At 41.5% G+C, this 25,174-nt stretch overlaps 1 protein-coding gene across 1 annotated transcript in view; it reads right to left on the bottom strand.

Moving 5' to 3' along the window:
- Nucleotides 1-25,174, bottom strand: part of DYM (dymeclin) — a 156,848-nt gene that overhangs the window by 113,329 nt on the left and 18,345 nt on the right. Inside the window, 4 exon segments of the mRNA XM_032205390.1 lie at nucleotides 18,196-18,338; nucleotides 19,655-19,714; nucleotides 19,716-19,758; nucleotides 19,761-19,777. Of these exon segments, the coding sequence (XP_032061281.1) occupies nucleotides 18,196-18,338; nucleotides 19,655-19,714; nucleotides 19,716-19,758; nucleotides 19,761-19,777 (263 nt within the window).

Here is a 25,174-nt window from a genome sequence, read left to right as displayed (position 1 = left end):
ATTTCACGTTGCTTTAACAGCCCTGTATGACCATGTTTTTGATCCGTTGTCCTCAAATCAGAAGGAGGAGGTCAAAGAAAAACGTTGACCATAAAGTTTGCTTTTTGACTCATGATTGCTCCAGATACATGCAAAGAAAGTCAAAAAACAATCAAAACCAAAAAAAACCCAGCCTATTTACTATTTATTTATCAATGTCATTTGTTAAATGAATTCAAACATAGCACGTTTCTTCTCCAAGTTTGGTATAACTCTCAACTAAGCCAGCTTTTCAGCTTTCCACCGTCCCATCCTTCTGTAGTTGGCATCTGCCATTGCTTTCCTCAATATTTAGGAAAAGAGGGAGATGGCCAAAGCACTGGCAAAAGTTGAAGCTTCCACCAGGGAGAAGGAGGTCGTTATGACCGAGACACGTTGATCTCTGACCCAAGTAACCTCTTGAAGCTCTGCCTGTTGCAAAACACGATCCACTTTTCATTGCCATTCTCCAACACAGCTTTATTCGTTTATTCATTTCCACAGGGAGCCACATTACTAGATATTATTATTTTTTTTCGGGGTCAATTAGAGCAACATTAACATTTTACCAATTATTCCTGGCAAATACTTTGCGAGGAGGGAACACGCTGCTTTTAGTTTCAAAAGCAGAACAAACAGCTCCGTTTTCCATGCTCTTCCTCAGAGCTACACACCACGTGTGTATATATATTTTTTCCCCCTTTTCATACAATTCTGTGTAAAACACAGCAGGTAAAGCAAACAGGGCTCCAGTACTAATCCGGTACTTCAGGTGCTGTCAAAGTTGTTGTTGAAGCATTTCCTAAACCAACAACAAAATCACCCCCTTTGGGTTTCTTTCCAGATTCGAAAATCAACTCCTACCTTCAGAGCTCTCCGACAGCTACAACTGAACAATACGAGGCAATATTTGCATCTGGTTCCTACCAGGATAAACGAAAACCTCATTTGAAGGGTGAGGTGCAGCTTTTGCAATAGCGAATCCAAGAGCTGCTCTGAGACGGCTAGGAACACTTTTCCGAGCCATGAAAACAAGGCCGGGATTTTAATCTAGGTTGACAGCCTGTGGAACAACACTTCATGGCAAAATGAAGTTATGACACATTCATCAAAAAGGAACTGCTTTTTCCCAGACTGTTATTTAATGTAAATAGGAGGAGGCAGAAATCTCAGCCTCCTTTACTCGTTTCAGTAAAGAAACGAGTAAAGAAACGGTAAAGAAACAGTAAAGAAAACGAGTAAGGTTCGTGTTTGTACTTACTTGGAGAAAAGTTTACATACACTTACCTTGTCACAGGACTAAATAAAGTATTAACAGCTTGATTTCGAAGGTTTTCAAACCAAAAGACAGGTAAGAACGCGGACAGTGCTTAAAAACGTCCTCAGCAAAAAGCACTGAAATTAAGAGCCCTTCCAAACTCAAGCCATTCTGTGGTTTTGACTCTCCCCGGTTCAGGAGTCTGCAGATCAAGCCCTAGCTCCACACCTTGTTTTGGGAGCATACAGGAAAACATTTGATGCTATAACACTAAATAAAATAATTACGAGGAACTACAGCAAGAGGTTTACACCACATTCACTTGATACCATCACGTACTTCTTCCACCAAAACCAGCAAACAAAGTATCATTCAAAACCACTGATGTTAGCATTTCACCCTTCTTAGGACCAAGCAGCCGCTCTGGGAACTTGAGAGGTTTTCTTTTTTTTATTTTATTATGATTATTTTTTTTTTAAACGTTTATTACGTGTGTCACATTTCTTAAGTCAATTCAACGAGCCTCACATTGTGGTCTGACGCAGGCTTTCTGGTGGCCCCCGGAGAGCTGGCAGTTCGCGTTGTGCTGGCTCCTGCCCTCGCCTCCAGCTGCTGCATTGTGTTAGAAGACAGCTAAAAATACAGAAATACTTTCCTACGATTACTTTTCCATGTAAGCCATCCCTCGAGTTGCCACGGGGATGTTATGTAAGAACGAACGGGAGAGGAAAAAGCGGCCCACGGAACCATAAAGGCTGGATCAGCGAGGCAAATACTGCACGAAGACGGAGCTCACGTTACGTCTCAAGTCATTTTCTGTTTTAGAAGCACATCCTTAAACATCTCAGGGCTGTAGTTAAGAAGCTTAAACTGCTAATTGTGAGGGCTATGAGGTATACTTACACAGCTGATGATCTTATTTCAAGCTAGCTTGCAGTACAGAAGCAGAGCCACTTTAAAACCTGGATGAAAGGTTAGTTGCTGGGGGGCTGGCCTGGGGAACAAAGATCGTGACTCTGATCGTAACTGATTTTTTTATTATTTATTTTTTTTTCCCCCCCCAAAGAAACTCCACCTGAAAGCTGCACTACCAAGAAGCATCGACATGGCTGAGGAGGCTGAGGCCGTGATGTCACCGACACATTTTGGAAGCGGGTTTTTTCAGGAAATGAATCACGGAAGCGAGTGAAATGAGCAGATGGATTAGGTAACTGCCTTCATCCCCTACCCATGCAGAAGCGCTCCCTCCAGTACATTTTGTTATTTTACCCAGCCTAATTTGAAGGGACTGGTAATGGAGCTTCAACCACATCCTCTGGGAAGAGTGCTCCATAATCTAATAAACCTCAAAGTGCAGATTTTTTCCCCCTAATACTCAGCCTAAGTATTCCTTGGTTCAACTTCATTTATTCCTCTAAGTGGTACTCTCTCTGTAAGACCAGAAAACATTTCTTCCCAGTTCAGTGTTTACTGCCTTTAAATAAAAAGGCACAGTTATCTTTTCTCTTTTTCTGCCTGGCCAAATTATATACACAGATTTTTTTTCTCTTTCCTTTCTCTTTTTTACCTCTCTTCCCACATTTAATCCCAGCTCCGACACTTTGCAACCTCCCGAAGGTCACTGCAGCGAGAAAAGGCTACAGATGCTAAATTGCATCAATTTAATAACAAAAAAGCACATCCCTTATTCACTACAAAAAAATGTTTATTTTGTTTTACGTCATATATCCTCTTTATCACCAGATCTCAGGAGTTCTCTTACTGTGACGCCTAAAACAATACAGGCTTCTTTTCATTTCTGGAGCCTTATTTGCCGTTGGATTGCCCAACCTGTGTGTTGAACTGCAAAATAAGACTACCTTCCATCTCCAGCTCAATTACAGAGCTGTCAAAGCTTTCGACAACATGGCCGTAGCAGGAACACATCAAGAAGTTATGCGCTGAACATCCTCAGATGTGGCTCTCTTCTGCACGCAGACACTGAAGAACAGGGCAGCTTTGTTAGCTAGAAATTGAAGAGGTTTTTGGTTGTCTGTAAGGCAAACCTGAGTATCAGGCATATCTGATGATGGACACCGTGAGGAATTAAGTGAATTACAAACCACGCTCCTAAATCAAGTCTAAAATGAAGCCAAATAAAGCTGGAAGCCACTGTATATAAAACCATTAATTCACCTCAGCCAATACACTCCAAAAAAAAAGCTACAGAAAGAGAACAACTTGAACAAGGCAGGAAACATTCACGTATTTTCCTTAGCTCCACCGAACTAGGAGTCACGGGACTTGAATTTCTTTGGAGTTCTGCTTGTTTTACGGCAATAACAGAATGAAAAACTTCCAGGACAGACGGGATCGTCAGAGCCACTGCTTAATGCACTGCACATCTTGCTGGAAGCTACTATTTCAACTCCTCCGGGCACAGGCAATACAATTTCTGATGGAAGGATATTTCTGCTGCAACTCTGAAGACTGTCCTGTATTCCTGAAGCTGCAAACGTGACCAAAATACAAAAATATCAAGGTTTTATGGCATTATATAAGAACATGCCACGGTGTTGTGACTATTTGCAACCTGGGAAAGCGAACTCAAGTTAGAAGAGGCTGAGAGAGAGGAAAAACATATGAGAAATGTGGGAAAAAACTGCAATCAACCCAGAGTCGGATTCAATTTTACAACTGTCTGACTCAATCAGCTCTCAGCCTTGGAACAGCAAACCTCAAGCCAACAACAAGCTCGCAGAAGAGATGTTGAAAAGGAGTTGTTGGGTGATTTTATTTATTTTTTGACTTTAAATAGAAATCTCCTCTGGCTTTGGCCCAGCGTACTGTCCTGGTACTTGGTTGTTGTGGTGGCTCGGTCAGAAGAGGAGGGAGAGCTGTGAGTGTACGCGATCCCACTGGCAAATCAGTAACATTTTCTGTCAACATAACCAGACAAAACCGAGGACAGAAACAAACATGGGAAAACGCTCAAATAATATCCTGGCAAAAGGAGAGCGGGGTTGATTTGCAGCAGGGCTTTTGACAACGAAACCATCAAGCTAGTCCACTGAAAGTAAAAAAAAACAAAAAACAAAAACAACACTATAATGACCAAACCGATGCCTCAAAGAAACCAGATGAAGAGGATAGAAAAGGCCAAAGTTTTAGAAGTTAAGTAGAAAGGAAGGAAATTTCCCAAAGCATAAGATCATTGGATGATTCAGGGATATTCCAGTCAATGTTTTTAGGACGGCTACCTGCTTGAAGAGGAGGTGTTTTAAATTCACAAGAAATCTTAAAAACACTCCAGAAAATGAAAAGATGACAAGTCTTGGAAGGGTCTGGTGTCCAAGAGTGCTCCATAAACCCTACTCGGGTCTCTCCAGGTGAAACTATCTCCCACTTCTGCAATGCAGGAGAAATCAGGAATGCTCAAGTCTTGATCTTGGTATAACAAAGTATGAGCCCTAAGAACAATTGGAGAAGAATGTGCACGAACAGAGCAGTTCACAAGCAACTCCTACCCCTTCTAACTGACGTCCATGCTGCACTTCAGTTCACTTCTGTCGTTTATGAAGATCACAGTAGCACTTAGAGGCATCATTTTTTTTGGTATCAGATGATATAACCATCAATAAGAAGACTCGAACTTTCCTTTGGACTGACGATTGTTATTTCATGGATCCGTGGGTTTCTCGGATCAATTACACATATTAATATACAAATTACATATTAAATAATGGACATGGTGTAATTTTAGGCACTTCTTTCAAAAATGAACCCAAGCGGCATGAAAACTGCATTCAGACCAACTTTGCTGCCAGTTTTTCAGCAAGTTTCTGCTTAATGTATCCAAAGAGGAAGTTTCAGAACCTTGCAGCTTGGCCAGATTTAGTCAATTTTAACAGGGATTGCAAATGGCACATCTTTGTCCATGGTTTCTCTCCCCTAGCCCCTCTCCCGAATCTCAAGAGCCCGTTCCGAGGCATGAAGACTCAATCTCCTCAATAAAACAGCTGTAAGAATCCAGCGTTGGTTAAACACCATTATTCCCTAACCTCCTTCTCAAAAACAGAAGAAACCCGTTTTCGATCAAAGCGGGGCCAAAAAGATGAAATAAAATAAAAATCAGCCTAGGGAAGATACGCGGCATGGAAAGTTTCATCACAAACAATCAAAGTTTGGAAAAAGATAGAAAAAAGAGCAATTGAAGATTGGATTTCACTACAGAAAGTGCTACGTAGAATTAAGTCCTGTCCCTAAATCAAGGTAAACCAGGGCAAAATTTTTCAGTATCTGGATGAGCAGAAAACAGCACCTCACTTGGAAGAATCCCGCCTCTCTGCTCACCCTTAAAATAAGGGCATTCAGATTACTGCCAACATTAATGAGCTGTTTTATGTTAGCACCTGCCCTTGGGCTTGGTGCTCTGCCCTGAAATCAAGGCCAGAGGCATCAAAGAGTAACAAGTTTTTGTCACCAGACACCAGGGTTGGATGCAAACCAAGAAAACGGAGCTGCGACGCGTGATGCCCTACTCAGAGTCCTCTTCTGCATCTATTACCAAGTCACTTATCTTTCGAGGAGACGGCCAGTGCAAAGGGAACGGTGCTGGGAAAGGCTTCGATGCATCAAATCCTCTAGCTACAAAAATACAGCACTATCAGGGGAGAAAAAAGCTAAGCATTTACAAAGCTTGGATGTTTTTTTTCTCCATCAAAAACTGGAAGTTAATATTTAAATTATATGAAGATGTGTGCTAACATTCAACTATCCTATAAAAGACTACAATTACACACAACATACTAATAAAGTTTTATATTTTATATGTTAAACTACTCCATAGCATGAAAGAGATAAAAGATCTCCATTTGCCCCAGCGCGAGGAGCCACATTTCAAGGTGCTCTATTTTGTTTCTAGTATGCACGGCGAGTTCCAGAAAATTTTGGCACCTAAAAATTTTTTACCAGAAAAATTTCTTTAGGCTTTTCCTGCTCGTAGAGATTTCATAACAGTGCCAACCCATAAACCACAGGGCGTTCGGTCTCTGGGAGCACGATTAGGGAAGACTGAGATCGACCTGCAGCTATGTTGGTATTCAAGATTGGTCTGTGCCCATGTTTGAGAAAGGGAAATTATGATTTAAAATATGCTGTAACTCATTCTGCACAAGACTAACCTGGGCATTAGAAGAGTCACCATCCCTGGAAGTCTTCAAAAGACGTTTAGATGTAGAGCTTAGGGGATATGGTTTAGTGGAAGACTGTTAGTGTTAGGTCAGAGGTTGGACTCGATGATCTTGAGGTCTCTTCCAACCTAGAAATTCTGTGATTAAAAGGCTGGCTCGAGCTGCAGCACTGAACTACTGTGGAGTAGTTCAATTTGAATATTTTTAGATATTTTTGTGACAGCCTTTCTGCTATCCCAACCCTAATCACAACCTGATGCTGTCGCCAAGCTGCTGGGTACGTCCGCTCGCTGCCCCCAGCCAGCTGCAGCCCAGGGAGCTGTCAGGTGAATTAGGAGAGCGGATCTGGTGACGGAGCCCTAGAGTAGGCAAAAAGAGACATGCATACGCTCTGTCTACATCTTCTAAAACCACCTGAAAACAGTTTTAGTTTAAGCAGGGCTCTTCCACAAGTTATCACACGCGAGCATGTGTTTTAGTAACCTTGCAGCAAGGCCCCAGCAGTTAAATCACGAGGATAAGGATCAGGACAGTGGAATTTCATTCTGAGCTGTCATGTCAACTCATTGTATAATCGTAGTCAAGCTGCAAGCCTGTTATTTCCTCTATTTCCCCCATCTGTATAAAAATGAGAATTTTCTACTTAATAAGGGCATTTAACTCTATCTGCCCTTGGCCTGAATATATTCTCTTTGCTCTTGGTTAGGGCACTGGACAATATCCATTAATCAGCTCAACCCAGCCAGCCCAGCAAGGTGCTGGATCTGGATTTGATCTGGATTTTCCTTCCAGTCACTCGTAAACCCTCCTAAAACCTCCCACAATTCGATTTCTGCTTCAGTTTGAAGGAAAGGAAAGTCTCCACTCCAGGTCACGATCTGGTTTTCTTCCTAAAAAAAACAAAACCACCGACTTCCCACTGATAGAGGGTGCGTGTCAACGAGATTTTAACCTAACTTCCACCAAAACGGGCAGCCCCTTCCCTTCCTCTTGGTATTTCTTCCCACTTTCTGTTCCCATTGGAAGGGGAGGGGGAAAAAAAAACAACAACAACTAACCAACCAACCAACCCAAAAACAGACTTAAATCAGCACCAAGTTGCATAAAGATGCCTCAGAAGAAGGCTTCAGAAGGAATTATGGCTAGCACCAAGCAGGCAGCACTCGAAATTGTCATTTCTACAGGCATTACTTCTTTTCAAGTCCTGCCTCCTAAGGAGGAGGAAGTGACAACGAAAATGTCAGTGCTGCACAACAAAAGAATTACCTTTGTACATAAGGTGCAGGAATTACAAGAGTTGCAGGTTGCCATCTTCAGTACTTGCCTCGTGCTTCTTTCAAGCCCTGTGCCAAGCCATGGTGCAAATTTCCTTTAAAATTAATGAACTGCAGAGCTGTAAATAGGTGCCAAAGCAAATTTTTACACGGTTCATACGTATGCTTTATGGATTGACTACTGCAATTTGCAAATACGCTGGCTCTTTAAGGTGCTGAAACGACCTAAATAGCCGGGCATGCCCTGAGTTTTAGGGAGTGATGCGGAGGGACAGGACAGAGGTGTTAAAACAAAAAAAACAGAGGAAAAAAAGATGCTGTTAAAAAAGACAGGAAGAGAAACACCAGCGCTGATTGAGAACACGTTATTTTCCAATACACAAACTGCAAAAGCACACGAGATTTTTTTTTTTTTTCTTCTTCTTCCAGTGAAAATACGACGGAGCCAAATGGCAAGAGAGAAACGTTTTCTATTTAGCAAGAAGAAAAATCCACCGGTAGGTACAAATGGTGTGACAAAGCATGAACCTAACTCGATAAACTCCATGGGACCGTGTTTAAACACATTTTAGACCTATCTAGAAATCACTAATTAGATTTTAATCCTCTACGTATTGTTCAAAATAAGTTTTTACCTAAATTCTCCCTTCTGAGGGGGTCTTGCAAGTAGACAAGAGTGCAGAAATGGGAAGAGAAAAAAGCAGAAGAGACACGAGGCTTACAGCCTACCACTGATATCGCTCGCTGTACTTATTTAGCAAACTTACCCGGTCCCAGAAGTGCCCACGTTAAACATAATGTATTTTCAATTCACGAAATAGCATTAGCATAAATGGCAAAGGCACGCAGGCCAGCCGAGCGCAATAATTTCCCCCGCCTTTGTTCGTTTAAGAATGCTGCAATTAAATCACTCAGTTGCACCAAGTGCTGTCACCAGGCCTTCTCTTTTGTGACTGCTACAGAAGCTGGAAGTTGTTTGTTTGGGCAACGGGACAGCTTTGGCAAAGCTTCAGTGGGTGAGAGCTCCAGATAGCGGAAGAAAAAGCTCAAAAAGACCAAAATCCAGAGTTGATTCGTGAAGGTTTTTGACCAACGCAAGGGTTGTAACAGCAAGAAGCGGTGTCAGAAGTCAGTGCAAGTTACAAGTTTACAGAAAAATTAAGAAGAATGTTGGGTAATTATAGGAACGTGGCTAACAGGCACATTTTCCATCCATGCTAAGACTATTTCAGGACAACTGACAGGACAAAAAATGTAAAATGCTGTGCTTTCAGCTGCATAAACGCTTTTCATCACAAGCAGTTCTCTGATGGAGGTTACGTGTCATTAACCTTTCTCTGCAACAAAGGTTATGTTTAAGACTTTTGGCAAATACCACTCAACCACGAAAGCATTATTCGGATTAATCGAAATACCAGGCCTGCCCCTAGAAGTTGCAGTGCGATGTTAAGACTTTGTTTTGGGAGGAGATACTCCGGATGCTGTTTGGGAGAGACCTTACGAGACTGATGCTTTTTTTGCCCGAAAACGTCAATGGAAGAAGGCTTGGCCTCCACTCCCTTCCTGGTCGCAGCAAAATAATTTGAACAAGAGTCATCTTGACAGCTTTCTGATGAGATCAATCCGATTCCTTCTATCAGACTGCTCAGTAAAGGAACGACTTTGGGATGAGTTTGTGGACGAGTACCTTGAGAAGCTCTGAAGTCAGCCACACGCATGTTCGGATGAAATCCAACCTCTCCATGCCTTGGCTCTGCGTGTTGTGAAATGGAAAAGCAGTCTTCAATTCAGCAGGATCGGGAGTGGTTTTGCTTCCATCCCATTGCCAGAAGAATATCCTGGCCCAACAAGCTTATACGATCAATTACTATTCTATTTTCCAGCCATGTTTTTATAGCATTTATGCTTTAACATTTTTAAAATTCTAAAAAGTTTCCTGTAGAGGTGATTTGTCATGCACGTCATCATACCTTGCTTGATATTGCACTACAGAAATCCAACAGAGTTACAAAAATTTTGCTTTGAAAATGGAATTACGTTCACCAGTGACTACAGAAACAGTTTTTCAGACTATCATTTAAGCATCTAAATAGCAAGAAGTTTTCTAAAGGTACTTCAAGTAGCCTTAAAGGAGGCTGTAGCGAGGTGGGGGTGGGTTTTATTTATTTATTTAAGAAGTGCTCTACCTGCTACACTACGAAAAATGAAACATCTCTATTTCTTCCAACGCTAAAAATTATAAAACGTGATAAAGATCCATCCCCCTCATATTTAATTTCCTCCCTGCAAGCACTCAGCACCTTCGCCAAAGCTCAGGGGTTGAAAAGTTGAGGGACTGACCTCACAAGGTTTCCACTGAAGCTACTGGGATGCTGCAGGAGCAATTCTCTGTGGGTAACCACAGCCCAGATCAACACCAGAACCAATTTTGAAGCCGTAAATACGTGCCCTTTGCCAAGCAGAGCGCTAGGAAGGGTTATGTGTGACACCTCCTAGAATTTGCCATTGTCATCTAGGATTAAAGACAATCTTGAGGGTATGTTCTCTTTAGGGTAAGAACTGCGTAGCTTCTATGCTTACCTGTTTATATGCTTATACCCGTTTATATTCATGGCAAAAATAAATGGATTTAACTCAAACCGACTTAACTGCAGCATAAAACCATCTCACTCACTGGATTAACTAATTCATGTGGTTTTCTTTGAGCTAAGACCACTACGAAAGTAAAAATTCTCTGCTCATTCATTCTGGGATTCTGCGTCCGTATAATTATCAGTTACAAATCCTTATAATACTGAAAAAAAAACCACTCCAAAATATTAGGAGAAGCGGCAAGAAATTGAGTCTTAACAATTATTAGGAATTATTCCAGGGCTATGCTCATTCTCAAATTTTTCATTTAGACAAAAAACCTTGTCCTTTTCCTGACCACAACCCTCTTATGAAATCTGTTTCTAAATTTATTACCTCCACGATTCAGGAGAGTGACAGGGTCTCAACTCTGTCATTATTAATATCCGCAACAGGAAGACGAGGTTTGGATCTCCGCCGAGTAAAAAAAAAAAAAAAATAATAATAAAAATTAATCTGTCCTTTGAATTGCAGCAGTCCTACAGTAACAGGCGATTCTAAACCTCACACAAACCTTCCAAAATGAGTAAGGAAAGATCACAGAACGGCAATGATTGGCACAAAGGAAGGAAAACGATCCAGGGGCTTATCTAGAAAGGTCAAACATGAAAACATTTTCCTAAATGCTGCACAATCACATGCAAGAACTTGTTGGCCCAACTCGCTCTGCATTTTGCGTGCTCAAGCCTCTAATGCTACTCCAGCAAGGAGAGCTTGTTTACCAGTAACAACTTCAATATTAACTTCATCACGTTCGTATCAGCGACGTTTTTACATCCACAACAGCAATTCAGAGCTGATAAGTGGAATTTCATTTCAGGGTCTCCACGCTGCTCCCAGTAAAATCAATCAGAGAACGGTTTGGGTTGGAAGGGACCTTAAAGACCATCCCCTTCCAACTCCCCTGATGCGGGCAGATGTGGATCAACACATTTCTTGTTTTAAAACAAAATAAAGCTACACAGGTGGGTGAAGATGGCTTCTCTGTCTGCACCCCTACAGCTGCAACCTGCTGCACACCAAAGGAGCCGGTCACTTCTGGCTAAGCCACGTCCCCAACCTGTGACACTTACGGCCGTCGCAGGCACTTATCAGCCAGACATCGACCAACACAGGTTGGCAGCACACAGCTCTGGACTTGGAGCAAGTTCTAAATCCATATAAAAAAAAAATCAAGTTATTGAGAAGTAAAACTTCACACTTTCCAACACGGATAATAATTGAATTTCCACGTCGTGCAGAAGTTTATGTTTCAATAATGGAAATCCATTCTTTTCATCATACTCCTAGGTGCCACATTCTTTTCTTCTTAATAGTATTTTTCTTTCCCCCAAAGTGAGTCCACTCTGGAAAACGCCACTCGCTTGAAAGAGAACGAATTGACAAACCCAACTGTCATGAAAAATAATGTTCCCTGCTATATACTACGACTACCACATACCAAGAGCTTAAAAGTTCAATCAGAAAAGAGAAGTTCCAAATCTATTCAACAACAGCAGTTACTGGCTTCAGGGGAAGGAAAATAAACATTTAAACCTGCAACTGTTCAAATAGTTTCTTCTAATATGCTGCTGAGCATATGATCTGTTTGGCTTTGCTCTAATTTGGCTGGGAAGGCTTTCACAGAACGAGGGAAAATGTTTTTGATGGCTTGTTCAAAGGAAAAATAGCCATTTATCAGGTTATGTAAAAATCTTATACTTGTGTTGGAAACTACAGTTTGGCAGAACACATTTAATTACCACGGGCCCTTCTAGAACATGAAGTAAAAAATAACTACCTTATAATTGTATTAAGGGTTTGTCTTGGTGGGTTCGAGACAAAGATTTTAGTGAAAGGTCTCATTAAATCTTAGATCATTCTTTACACAACTCAGCTCCTCCACGGGCCTACGCAAAACAAGGAGGTACAGCTCTAATCTGGAGAAAGAAAAGAAAGATGGGAAGATTTCCAAGCTTTTTATGCTCAAAAGGTAAAGGAGAACGCTTTCCCTTCACCGTTGGAAGCGTTCATTAGAAACGACAGCTATTGAAATGAAGTTTTGCAGGAAATCAACCCCCTAAAGCAGAAACAAACACTTCAAGCCCACGTATGCGACGCTGTGAATATGCGCTCTTAAATACATACCCCGCAAGACGCCAGAGAAATCACGCTGTGAGCTCCATCCAGGTTGATGAAATTCCAGAATCCCTGACCTAGGAAGAAACGGGGCGTCCCTGGAGAGTGGATGAGAAGTTTGGTAGATAGGGAGTGGAGAACTATGGTCCCTCATGGGCAGCAGTTCCCCCAAGACCCCAAAAGTGTTGTAGGAGAAGTGTACATGCCCGCCAGAAAGCAAAGCAGCTCACCTTGCTATGATTTATGTGAACAAGCTGGTGGCTGGACGCTCCGATCCCAAAAAGGTGTTGCAGCCACTTGGCAGGAGAACGAAGAGAAACCACTTCAACACATAATTTAATAACAAATGCAGCTTCTGATGAAATTAATCCACTCGGGGACCCTGCAAACCAAATCTGGACACGGGTCAATAAAAAAAAAAATAAATCATTTGTTGTACTTCCTCAGCGTTCCTCACCCTGACCTGAAGTTTCTCCTGTCCACTCACTTTACAACCCCTCCAAAGGACCTGCCAGTAATTGGCTACCGAGTATAAAATCATGAGAAGTATAAATTCATAAATATTGGCCTATTGGAAGCCCCCGAGCCAGCAAACTTGACATTTGATTCCCAGATTTTAGCACAGTCAACCCACTTTATCAACTGCAGGATGCTCAAAACTGAAGCAGAAATGATGGTGTTAATTGTGTTAAAAACATCTTCAGATTTATGCTAAGAGTAGTAGGTTTTAGAGGAGAACCATACCCTCGGTGACACTGGTTCGAAAGCGAAGAGGTCAAAACAGCGTCCTCGCCATCCCCGAGTTGAAACGTAGAGGATTTCAGGAAAGATCAAGCTTGTCAGCGTAACAGTGTTTTTCTTTTCGAAAAACAAAAATTTTAGGTGACGTTTTGTAATGATTAATTCTGCAGTTCTCAGTTTCAATTTCTGTATTCCCTTAGAGCTAGAAAAAGTTTGCAAAGCCTCGTTTTTTTTTCAGCAATATAAAATTCTTTCACACTTGCCCTAATGTTTGCAAGATATCTGTGTTTTTTTTTTTTTCCTTTAACAAGCAATTTCTGCTAAAAAATAATTTTTTTTGAGCCAATAGGGGACTCGGGTTTTGATTTCTTTATTTGTTTATATTAGTGCTGGGCTTAAAAAAAAAAAAACAAACTTCTCTTTTATAATGGGTTATTTGAAGCTGTTCAAGGTTTTGGCATATCAGAATAAATGTCAGGCAGATAAATCACCAACACACCTCGTGAAACTCGCTGCAGAACTCGCAGTAAACAAGCTGGGACATCTGGTTGCAATTATGATCCGTATTACCACAGAAATCAGAAGCTCCAGAAACCGAACCGCAAACCTCGTTATGCTACGTACTGTACATGCTGAAGGATGGTCCCTCTCCTCAACAGCTTACAACCTACGTGTAGGACGAGACAAAAGGGATTCACGGCGAGAAAAAGAGGGATTCACAAGAGGAAAGAGGCAGCACCACGGGCAGTGCCCTCGGCACCACCACAAAACAGCATCAGGTAGGTATCACAGAGGATGTCGAGAGGACTTAAAGAATAAAAAAAAGAAGCTTTGAGGATGTTTAGCTACAAAATATGTTGTCACTGCTGTAAGGGTCCCCAGCAGCGTCTCCCTGAGAGGAAATGAAGGAAACCATCCTACCGTTTGCTCCCTGCAGGACTGGAACTGGGCTCACTGGAGTCAGTGGAAGATTTCCGTGAACAACCAGGCCCAGGACAGTACAGTGTAAAATGCTCTTCCTTAAAAGAAATGCTTTGCTATCGTTGCCATCAACGTTTACAGAAAGAGTTTGTGTGTGGGGGTCTCATAGCAAAGTCTGTGCCACCTGCCCAGCTGTTTCTAACTAGTGTTGACTACCAAAAACACGTTGGTGAGGTTTACAAGGCAGAGCAACAACTTCATAAATAATTATATTACGATTCTGCTGGTTGCAGATCCTTGTGATTGAAAGCCCCAAATGTTTGCTGGACCTGGGACCTAGTCATGCTACCAGAAGTGCTACTGCTGTGTAACTGTCGTATACTCACATCATTCCAAACCACAAAGATAAACTAAAAAGAAACAAAAAACACACCAAAGGAACTACACGAGAGCCTGACAGTGAAGAAATCCCTGCAGAAGACATCTCAGAACAGATTTATGCCTGAGGCAATGTTTTTTCTGTGCTACTACGATTAAACACAGAAGACGAATTTTATCTGAAACGTTTGGCCTTACTTCAGATCTCCTCACCTGGTCCCCACAGCACAGATAATGGTCAGGATGAAGCTGCCCTAAAATCCGGCTTCCTGGGCAGCTCTTGCAGACTGAACCTCCCCCAGCTACACGACTATTAACCCCCAACTCTTCATTTCAAAGAACACACACTTGAGATGCAGGCACACGTTTTGCTGCAGTTCAGACACATCTTCACAGAAACTAAGAGAAATCTCTGAAGATTGGGACCCTATCTAAATCTTCACGTACTGGCTGAATCAAAAAGCCATGATTGCAGTGACAAGAGGATGCTGCTGGTATGGACTGTAAGCAAGAAAGAAGATTAACAGGAGTGGGACGGAAGTCTTAGATCCACGTTTTCATTGACATTAAACACTAGATGGGAACAAGCAGTTTTCTTATAAAGATAATCACGCAAGTGCTCCTGTTAATGAGAACACCAGCAGAAAAAGAAGAAACCTTGGTACCCATCACAGTTAAAATTATCTGAACACACACTAAGTAACTCCTAAGTACTTCAAGATGCGTTAAGGTGGGGTTATCTTTTTAACAGCAAAACGTAAACTGGGTCATCTATTCCAAATGAAACCATTTACATTAATTTTTTTTATAATCTTCCTGTCATAGACTACTAGGATTCAAAACACAGTTGACTCAATGCCAAAGATGCTGCATTGAAAAACGTCCTTTATGAGGTTAGAAATTAAAATATCATCCCCCCCTCACTCCAAACCTGCAGCTGTGTATGGGATGATGGCATAATTGGCAACACAATTCTCATCAAGGTGCTTTATCTACAAGGCAGAGAAAGGAACTTGCAGCACACAGGCAACTTGCATGCAGTCAAACGAAGGAGAAGAAATCGGTGCGAGGATGTTGGCTGTGTGGTTTCAGGGTTAAGGAGGTTCACGAGGAGGAAAAGAAACAGGCTGCAAAGGATGAGAAGCAGGACAAGGTTAACTGTGGGAAAGGGTAAACTTCTGCTCGTGTTGTGTGTAGTTTTCACTCCTGCAGGATCACGAGGAAGGAAAGGAAGGAGGGGGGCTTGAAATACAGAGCTTATAAAAGCCTGCAGACCTACTGCTGCTGTGCAAGAGGCTACAAAATATGCACAAAAAAATACAAAATAAGGTTAGGTAACTGTGGCATCAAGTTATATAATTCCAAATTAACATGTACAATGATTATCTTAGGCCTCAAAATTTCATATGAAAAGTAAAGGTTGTAAAAACCAGGCTCCTGCCTCTTTTCATCCTAAATGAATGATGGATTATTTCATTAGACTTTCTTTACGAATTATGTAGAATTTAAAAGACATAGAAGTTTTCAATTCTTTCCTTCTTTCAGTACGTATCCTGTAAAATCATAAAAGCTTACAGAACTATACAAAAATAAAAATGATACAGAAATCACTTCTGGAAGTTCTTCCACATCTGCTCAAATCTCACTTTTTTTTTTTTAAAATAACAATCAATTTGTGTTGCTGTTTTCAAAATCTCTATTGCACATGTACCTGAAGCTTTAAGAAAGATGACAAAGGGCTTAATTCCAATAACATAAAAATATGGATAAAATAAATATGGATATTAAAATAAACATGGATCAATATAAAAATAAATATGGATAAAAATATGCCATTTACTCTACCCATCTTAGTGTGTTTAAGTTTCATCTACAGTCCAGCGTTTTATGCAGGCAAAGAATATTAATTAACCATGTGCACACAAACAGAAGGACTACTCCAATTTCTAACAGGAGATGGCATTTATTTTTTCCCCTTTCCTGGATGGGTTATTAGAGAGCTCTTTACAAAAGCTTCATATGAAGATATTTAATTCACCAGGAGAAACAATGGCACTTCAACTACTCGCGAAAGAAGCAATAAAAATAAGTGTGGGAGCGTGCCAAGGGAGTTGTTAAGAGAACGGTTCAAGAAGGAGCAAAGGGGGGTGGAAACGTAGGAAGAGACAAGAACATACGTAGGCAGAAACCTTGAGGATTTGCATTAAGGAAATGCAAAGTCGATGGGAAAGAAGTAAAAAGTCATCTGGGGATATGTTACCAGACGAGCTGTGAGGGAAGGGAAGGAGGTGACAGTTGGGATGGACTTCACAGGTTAAGCGAGTGAAGAGGGGAAAAAAACTCTTTGCACTAAGGCAGAAATATATTCAGGCATGACTACACGACTAGAAGCAAGATGAATGAAAACATGTGGTGCAGGTAGCAACGAAATCCGCCGTGAAAACCACTCTACAGTCACAAGCTGAAGCACAAACCGCAGAAACGAAATCTGCTTTGGAAAACATTTTGAAAGCAATTTTCTCCAGCAACCTGACAAAGAAGGAAAAGCACGTACCTGCTGGGACTTCCAAAAGGAAAAAAAAAACACGTTGTAAGGAACAATTTAATTGCTTTCTCTTCTCTGTCTAAATAAACAGCAACCCAAACAACTGTTTTCTGACACATTTCCCTTCTGGGCATAACCCAAACACTGCAGTGGTCTGCCCCAAGCATATAAACTAGAAACCAGAAAGAAGATGAGTGCGTTCCTGCGAACGCACCGGGCTCCACGTAACCTCACCTTACACAGAAGCAGGAATGTGTTTCGGATACACGGCACTACATCACAGAGACATGCTCTTTTACTGCCTCCAGGAGGAGATCCACACGCACTGTCACAGCCTGCACAAGTATTTTTGGCAGGCCACCGCGGCACGAACTTTAATATTCCCTAGGGATGCTTCCAGCGGCTGGATTTCACACAAGATCCAAATAAATAGGATATGTTATAACAACAACTGATTGCAAAGTATTACTTAGATTTATCAAATCAAGGAACGTGGTAGATACTATTACTTAGTAAGATATTGTTTTGTTTTTATTACAAAAAAATAGTTTAGGGAGGATTTTTACATGCATACCAGCTAAAAAACCACGCATCTGGCATGGGGAAGAGAGCAAGCACCAATCAAAAGGCAGTACATAGTGTAAAAAATATTGAAACCCGTTTTCTTAACGATATGTCATGAAGTCTTTTGTATTCTTCAGACAGAAGATCTGAAGAATTCAGATCTCAGAGAGATCTGTAACCAACAGACCAACCACAGAAGGTCACGAACTATTCACAACATCCAGGAAAAACGTTTGTCAACCTACCAGGAAAGGCGTACACCATAATATGTTACAGAAATTGATCTCTAGGCTACTCTCTTTTACCACAGAAGCCTTGAGTTTGGAAGGAGCCTCTTCAGCCCATCTAGTCCAAATTTCCTCCTCAAGAGCAGGAAATTTCCACCTAAGAGCAGGATGCTATCCATGCAGTAACAGCAAAGAATAACATATGCACATTCTCTGAAATGCGTATAGCTCTTGAATAACAGAGCCTTTAAGGAATATTTATTCCAACGTTTTAAATTGAAAAGTGCTTTGTCAAATGGGCCACTGCTTCCTAAGATCTGCAAATGGTTAGAGAAGCTAAAAGACTCACTTGCCACCCCGGATGCGATTCCGTACAGCAGTCCTCCTCCGTCTGGTTGCTGCTGAAAGACGTGGGTCCCCGGAGGAGGGCTTCTTTCTTGTCTAATGAAATTGTAGAGCAGAGTTTTCACGAGCCTGCTGGTATACGGGAGACTGCAAGGAAAAAGAACAGGCAGCTCAGGTCGACTCGCAAGTCGCGAAATTTGGCTCGGCTACGCGCTTTTGTTCACTGGAAGGAGGATGTGCTTCGACCTCGGCTCTTTTTAAAAGTCCCAGTGATTATTTGAGGAATAAGACGCTCATCATCTCACCTGGGAGTCAAGTCTAATCAACTACACCATGAAAAGCAGGCAAGGTGCATAGCGGTCTTGGGTTTTGACCATGCACTGACTTTAACAGGATGCTGTAGGAGCACCTTCAGGAGCAGTTGCAGAAATATTTTGTTTTTAACACTACTTTTAAGTCAATTTAACTATTCTACTCTTCTACCCCCAAGACGACTGTAAAAATATCAATGCAAGGGAAAAAAAACACTATATTCATTTAGTTTTCCTTCCATGCTTTGATTTTATAGGATAGGTAACAACAGAATTCCTGCACCCCCCCAATATGTGGCTTTGTGTGGCTGGGGTGAATTCGCAAGGATGAACGAAACACAGAACCTCATCCCAGTGATTCTGAAAAAGGAACAGGAAATTGGTTGGATTAAATAAGTTTCAGTATTTTAAAAAAATATTCCTGAAGAAACACACAGTTGGTCCTATTCCATTTAACTGGGAGGTGAACAGAGCAGGGCTGTGTTATGATGATCTCCAACTCCTCTTACCCAGTAGCCTTTGAGTTCTTCACGTTGCCCTAGATCCTCAGCACCTACACTTTCCAAGTGCCTCCAGAGGCCAAACAACAGCAACACGTCCTAAAAATCTGTCTGCGTTTAAAGGTGCTCATTTGATTTCAAGGTAAAGAGGACAAAATGGATAAAGATCACCACGATGAAGCGTTTAAACAAGACCTACTTGCCAGAACAAGTGATATTACTCACTTTGTAGCTTAAAACTCAACTTTGCATGTTATTTGCCAGCTTCCAAGAAGCTATTTCTCTGTATCACATGAAGGATCATTAGGTTCAGGTTCTCTAGACCAGAATATTCCAGGAAAAGGCCCGCAGCTGACCCAAAAACCATCCTGGTACGTAAAAAACTGTTTAAACTGTTTAAATGAAATCCCTCTCAAAAAAAAAAGATGGTTCCAAAACACTTTTCCTGAAGTCAGAGCTGTAAGATTTAAACCCCAGGCCTTCCAAAAAGCCTTTACAGATGGTTTTGTGTTCTGTCTTTTTCTGAGGAGAACAAATTACTATCAAAATATATTCCACTGTCTTTTGTTTTCAAGTCCAAACAGCCTAAACAAGCCATCAGAAGCTTTTTTTTTTCCTGCTATTTGGTCTAGAACACACAGAACACACGTACCATCGACCATGCATCAGGTATTTGTGGATGAGACTTTCTCGCAGAATTTCCTTGTGAAAACTGGCAGGAGAGGAAGACGACGAGCGTTGTCACAGCTTCCAAGAAATGCTGTAGGTAATATCTCTGCAGGAAAAAGGGAAAAATTTGGAAAGATTAATCTGCAGGCTTTGTTTACTGACTGAGTTACAAGAACACTTAATGGCTTCACTGGAGGTTGTGCATTTGACAGCAAGCCTCAACTGGGAACAGCTAACCAACAAATTAAACTCACCAGGAAAAAGCCACATCACTTCACACAGATAATGCATTATTTTTTATTGCTGCAAGCATTTTTTTTTTTTTGATATGCCAGAAAACAACGTGAAAACATCACAGTGTTGCCCAGAACAGTCCACCTGTGATTTTCGGAGTACACTTCACACTAAAAATAATAAATAGATCTCAAAAATGCGTCCTTTGTCCTGTTAAAATTGTCATTGTAAGTCTGGGAAATGGCAGCTAGCCAAACACCATCCCACCTGCCCGGAAGAACGGATCCCTAAGAAAGGGATGTAACACACAAATGCAGTGCACTTAACAGTTTTTAACAGTTAAAAACCACGTGTAAACAACACTAATTACTCCTTCAAATAACGACAGCTTAAAAACAACAGTGAAGTAAGTTAGCAGAAAGGAGTGGCTGAAACAGAAGTCTTCACTCATCTCAGGATTAGAATTGGAGTGGTCTTGATCAAAACAATTCATTAAATGAAATCAGTTCTGTTTTCAGCACTTTCAGGTACTTTAATATTGTACAAATGTGAATATTACACTGTAACTAACACGCGTTACTGTAAAACACAAGGACGAGCCGCTTCATACCTACATCGTGGTGTGAAAATAGCTTAAAATAAACTCTTCTGGAGAAGCTCTAGGTCAGAGTTTGAGGAAAGTGACTGTTAGTTATTTGTTCAACGGCAAGAGCAAATGGGAAGCACGATTTCCTGGATTGCAGTCCAACGCGAGCCGCACTGCTTGCGATATAAAAATGTTTTGGAAAGTGAAGGTTACACAAACTCACTGCTCCTATTTTTTCTGGTGTGCTTTGAGTCTTGAATCCCTAACATTTCACATCAGGAAGCGACTTACTGCTTAAATGACGCTCTTCCTTCAAATCCTGAGGTACGTTTTAATGAGGTTTTGTGAGGTACCTGACTTTTTGCCCACTACGGAGGAAGTCGGCCAGGGGAAATGCTGGTAATTACATTGGGCCAGGGTTACGCTGTGATCTGGTTCCACTGCACGTTCGTCTGCGCCAGGAGCAAGACCGAGCTAGGAACGGTTCCCAGTCCCTCACCCAAGCTGTGATGCTTTGGGCTCAGCTACCCACGCCTGTCCCAAGCAAAGCAGGGAAGAGCTACTGATTTTACAACGTCAGCCCCCAGGAAAACAACACTTCCTAAATTTGCTCCTATCAAAAGAAACCCAAAAACTTGGGAGAAATTTTTAGGTATACAAATGCTAGAAACTTATTACCGAGGCTGAGAGAATACTAGGATGTCTTCAAAGCTGAGTTCAGCATGACTTGATGAATGAAAAGGCTGAGTGGGTGACAACATCCAAAATACCTGGGTCACTTTTTGTTGGGAGGAAACAAATTTTACAGAGGCTACATCATGCTGGCTCTCGGTTCCAGGTGTTTCTTTGCTTATTTTCTGACAAATCACACAATTGAAGTGTGAATTTGAAGAGATATCACAAAATTCTTCATTTCTTTAAGCTGAATCATATAAAAATAAACAAGTTACCGTATTGTATTGTGTTTTTTTTTTTTTTTTTTTAATAATCTGCTTTCAACAACCTTATAACTGAATGAAAACAGTTAATAAGTTCAGATAACTCAAGTTCCTTATTTTCTTTCTATTCAAACCCCAATTAAGGGGCATTGAACGGGGGATTTTCACTCAAACTGGAGTCCCAGTATCTGTGGTGACCCCCTAAGCTACAGACACCCTTAACTTAGCAGCACAAGGATAAAGCTTCAGAGCAAAACATTCTCCACCGGGGTTAAACGCACAGTTTTCTGAACTCCAAACATCTCAAAAGGGTCACAAGAACTACCAGGAACCTCTTTTAACCTCAAAGGAAACGCTGTTTATTTATATTGAGAGACTACAGAATGGGGGAGCGTTGATTTTTCTTTTTTTATTCGAAGCTATCACTCTCATCATGGACTTCCTCTTCAAGTTGCCTGCTTGCAGATAAGGAGGAAACTAGAAATGATGAACTCACGTCTCAAGCACACGTAGGAATCATTTATCTGTTTCAGAAAACCAGAAGAACTGCATGACGTTCGGAGTTTCGATGGAGTTTCAACGATTCATTAAATCAAATGACAAAAACTCGAAGAAGTCAGCACCTACACGCCAGGCTATCCAGCTGCGTATCGTTCCCTCAAAAGGTTTTGTCAGCTCGAGCTGCACGAGGATTTCCCCTTGCCCTTTTGCAGCCCTCGCAGAGTTATTTCAAACGTGACACAATGCCGAAGCTGCGTTTGCGAGTTCCAAATGTTTTAAGGAGATCTGTGGCCAAAACCCTAATCTCGAACAAAAATAAAACAGGAAAAGGGCACACAAGCAGCCAGTTAAGGCGACTTGTTTGAGCAGTAATTCTCTACACTGCAACAATTTGAGCACTTGCCATACTTGCCTGCACCCACAGACAAGTGGACAGCTCCCAAGCCTCCTGGAATTTGTGTTTTTTTCTATTCAAAATTAAGAAGTGGATGGGTATTATCCACCAAGAACTTCAGCAGCTGCTTTCTGCGCTCACCGCATCATTCAGCTTCGTTCCCTGCCTCGGAGAGAGGTCTGTGAAAGAGGACCCGAGATTAAGATCGAAGAAAATCTCTGCTAGGAACTTCAATTACTGCTCCGAAGACACAGCCTCCTGTAAACACGTTCATTAACACCTCAGTGAAATGCAACTATTTCAACACCTTCACAGAGGCCGAGAGCTTATAAATTAGTTCACACCTACAGAGCAAACAGGCTGAAGGGTCAGAAACAAAACCTCTGGATTTCAGCTTGCATCGCTATACCAAACCCTCTCCCTGTTTAAATATTTTCCTGAACTTTCACCCAGCAGAGATGTACTCGGAGCATTAAAAGGTTAAAAGGTAACTCGTTTTCTAATTTCGGAGAGTTGCCAAAAGGGCTGATTCGTACAAAAAAAAAAAAAAAAAGCCTCTCAAATCATCCAGGAACCAGGTTGCATTTCCCTGCTTCCTGAGGGCCCAGCAGAAAGGTGAAAGAGGAGTCACCGCAGAGAATAGGATCGGTTCTGAAAACTGAAAAGCAAGGAGAGCGTCTGGTTATCAGTCTCAGGATGCAAGCGCAACTCAAAATGAGCACTCTTTCCTCTTGGAATCACTCCTAACTTTACACCCGCTGATGGCAAGAGTGCAGCGTTGCAGCCAGTGCTACGGGACATTAATTACAGCTCAATTATGCTCGAGGAAAGCAAAGAGCAGCTCTTAAGGCACCAAAAGGACACACGGTTGACTTCAATCCCTTGGTGTCTTCGCTACCCAGACCAGAGAACAAACAAAATACTAGAAAGCGGGCGTTTTTCAAGATGTGTCCAATATCTTTTGTGAAAAACAGGGCTGAAAACCACACAGAGAAAGCACATTATCAAGAGCTTGATTACACAGCAAAGCACACAATAAATGACACTGACCTCTGCTGCTGCAGCCTGGGATTAAAAAGCCTGTTGCAAGGTGAATGTGAGTTAGCAATTTGCAGTGAAAAAGGAATAAAATTAGAAGAAAAAAAAAGAATGTGACAGATAAAGATTCTTCTGCATAGGACTTTTAAACACGTAAGAGGCCACGCGTCTGCCACCAGAAGAAAGGATCTAAGGGTGATGAAAATTCTTCAATAATCATTTAAAAAACCTTGAAAGACTGATTTATTGAACAAAAAACCAGCTGAGTAAAGGTGTTCCTACTCTGCCATGCTGTTGAGCAAGCAGTCCCACAGCAGATCATGGTTCATGGTCACATCGAACAGCACACATGCAGCCAAACTTGCTCATTACTCACTCCAGAGGCAAAAAGGAAACATCCCAGGCCTGGTCTCACCAAAAAACACAACGCAAAACTTCTCCGAGGACGATGAACATTTTGCTCTGCTGCGCCACGAGGTACAGCAGCAAGCAAAGCTGCCTTCATGCTCAAATCTCTCCTACACAGAGCACAAGAGCCTAAAACCTTGAGGATCTCCAGTGCAAGTAACACCGACCTCTCAGTTTGGATCCTTTTGCTGGCTTCAACCTGAGTTTCAACAGATGGAAGTGTCCCTTTGATGCTCAGTCAGAGTTGCCAAAAACGCTCAAATAGCTCTTCAACCACTGGAGCTACTACAATTGTGATAAAAGTTCCTTGAATGTTTTCTTTTTTTTTTCCGAAAAGTAGAACTAAACATTTCTCATTATCCATCAACAGCATTGTTTGGACCCAGTGATCATTCCACGGAGCTTTATAATCAGCCATCGCTCCGTTTTTCTTGTTAAATTTGACTTTTAAGCTGCCAGGAAGCGTGGGGAGCACCCTTAAACGAGTCAAACACGGTTAACATTTAATCGTGGAAGTCACTAAGATCGCAGCCTAAAACAATTTTAGCTTTAAAAAAAAAATAATGGAATGCAATAGAAACATCAACTCACTTCTCCTGGCACTACAGGGTGCTACATAACGGTGATGTAACCAGATCACAGCATTTCATTTTTCCTCCACATGCATTTCAGTTTTTAATGAAGTGAAAATGTACTGATAACAACCAGATGTGCAGTCATGTAGAGCAGCCCTTAACAAGCTGCTGAAAGAAACCTTCCTAATTTCAAGCCCTGGGAGCTCCGTTGTGCAACAAAACACGATGTTTCTACGTAAAACTCATACAATTAAAAGCTTGGTTGTATCTTTTTGCTGACTGTGCAGTTTGGGTCATTAATGTACTCCTGGGTGTTAACAAGACCAAAGAAGCAGCAGAGTATCCATAACGGACCCAAGGGAGCCATAAATCAAACATCAACGTGCTGGAACACGAGCGTTATAGTGGACTGCACAAGTCTGATTCCTGAAACGCAATAACGCTGCAGCTCCTATAAAACTTCTCAAAATTAAACGTTAATATGTGAAACCTCTCCCCACTGACATTTTGTGCAACGCAGCGAGCCTGCTATTCAAAAGGGTTATTCCGGATCCTTTTAGTGACTCTCAGATATCAGACCACAATGCTGCAGAGTCCAAAAGCAAAGCTAGCAGGGCTGTTACGCAGCTACCTCTGCTCTATTTTGGATATGGGGATGGTCTTCCATTCCTGAAAAATAATCTCAGCATTTAAGTGAAGGAGAGGAAAAAAAAACAACTTTCAACCTGGATTTACCTAGACAGCTGCTGCCAGCTGTACTCCTTCCTGAAACTGCATCTATAGAACCCAGGGACACACTAATGGTGACAATCCTCTGTTAAGACTATCG

The sequence above is a fragment of the Aythya fuligula genome, chromosome Z, assembly GCF_009819795.1.
Source record: "Aythya fuligula isolate bAytFul2 chromosome Z, bAytFul2.pri, whole genome shotgun sequence".
NCBI lineage: Eukaryota > Metazoa > Chordata > Aves > Anseriformes > Anatidae > Aythya > Aythya fuligula.
This window is presented reverse-complemented; position numbering and strand designations above follow the sequence as displayed.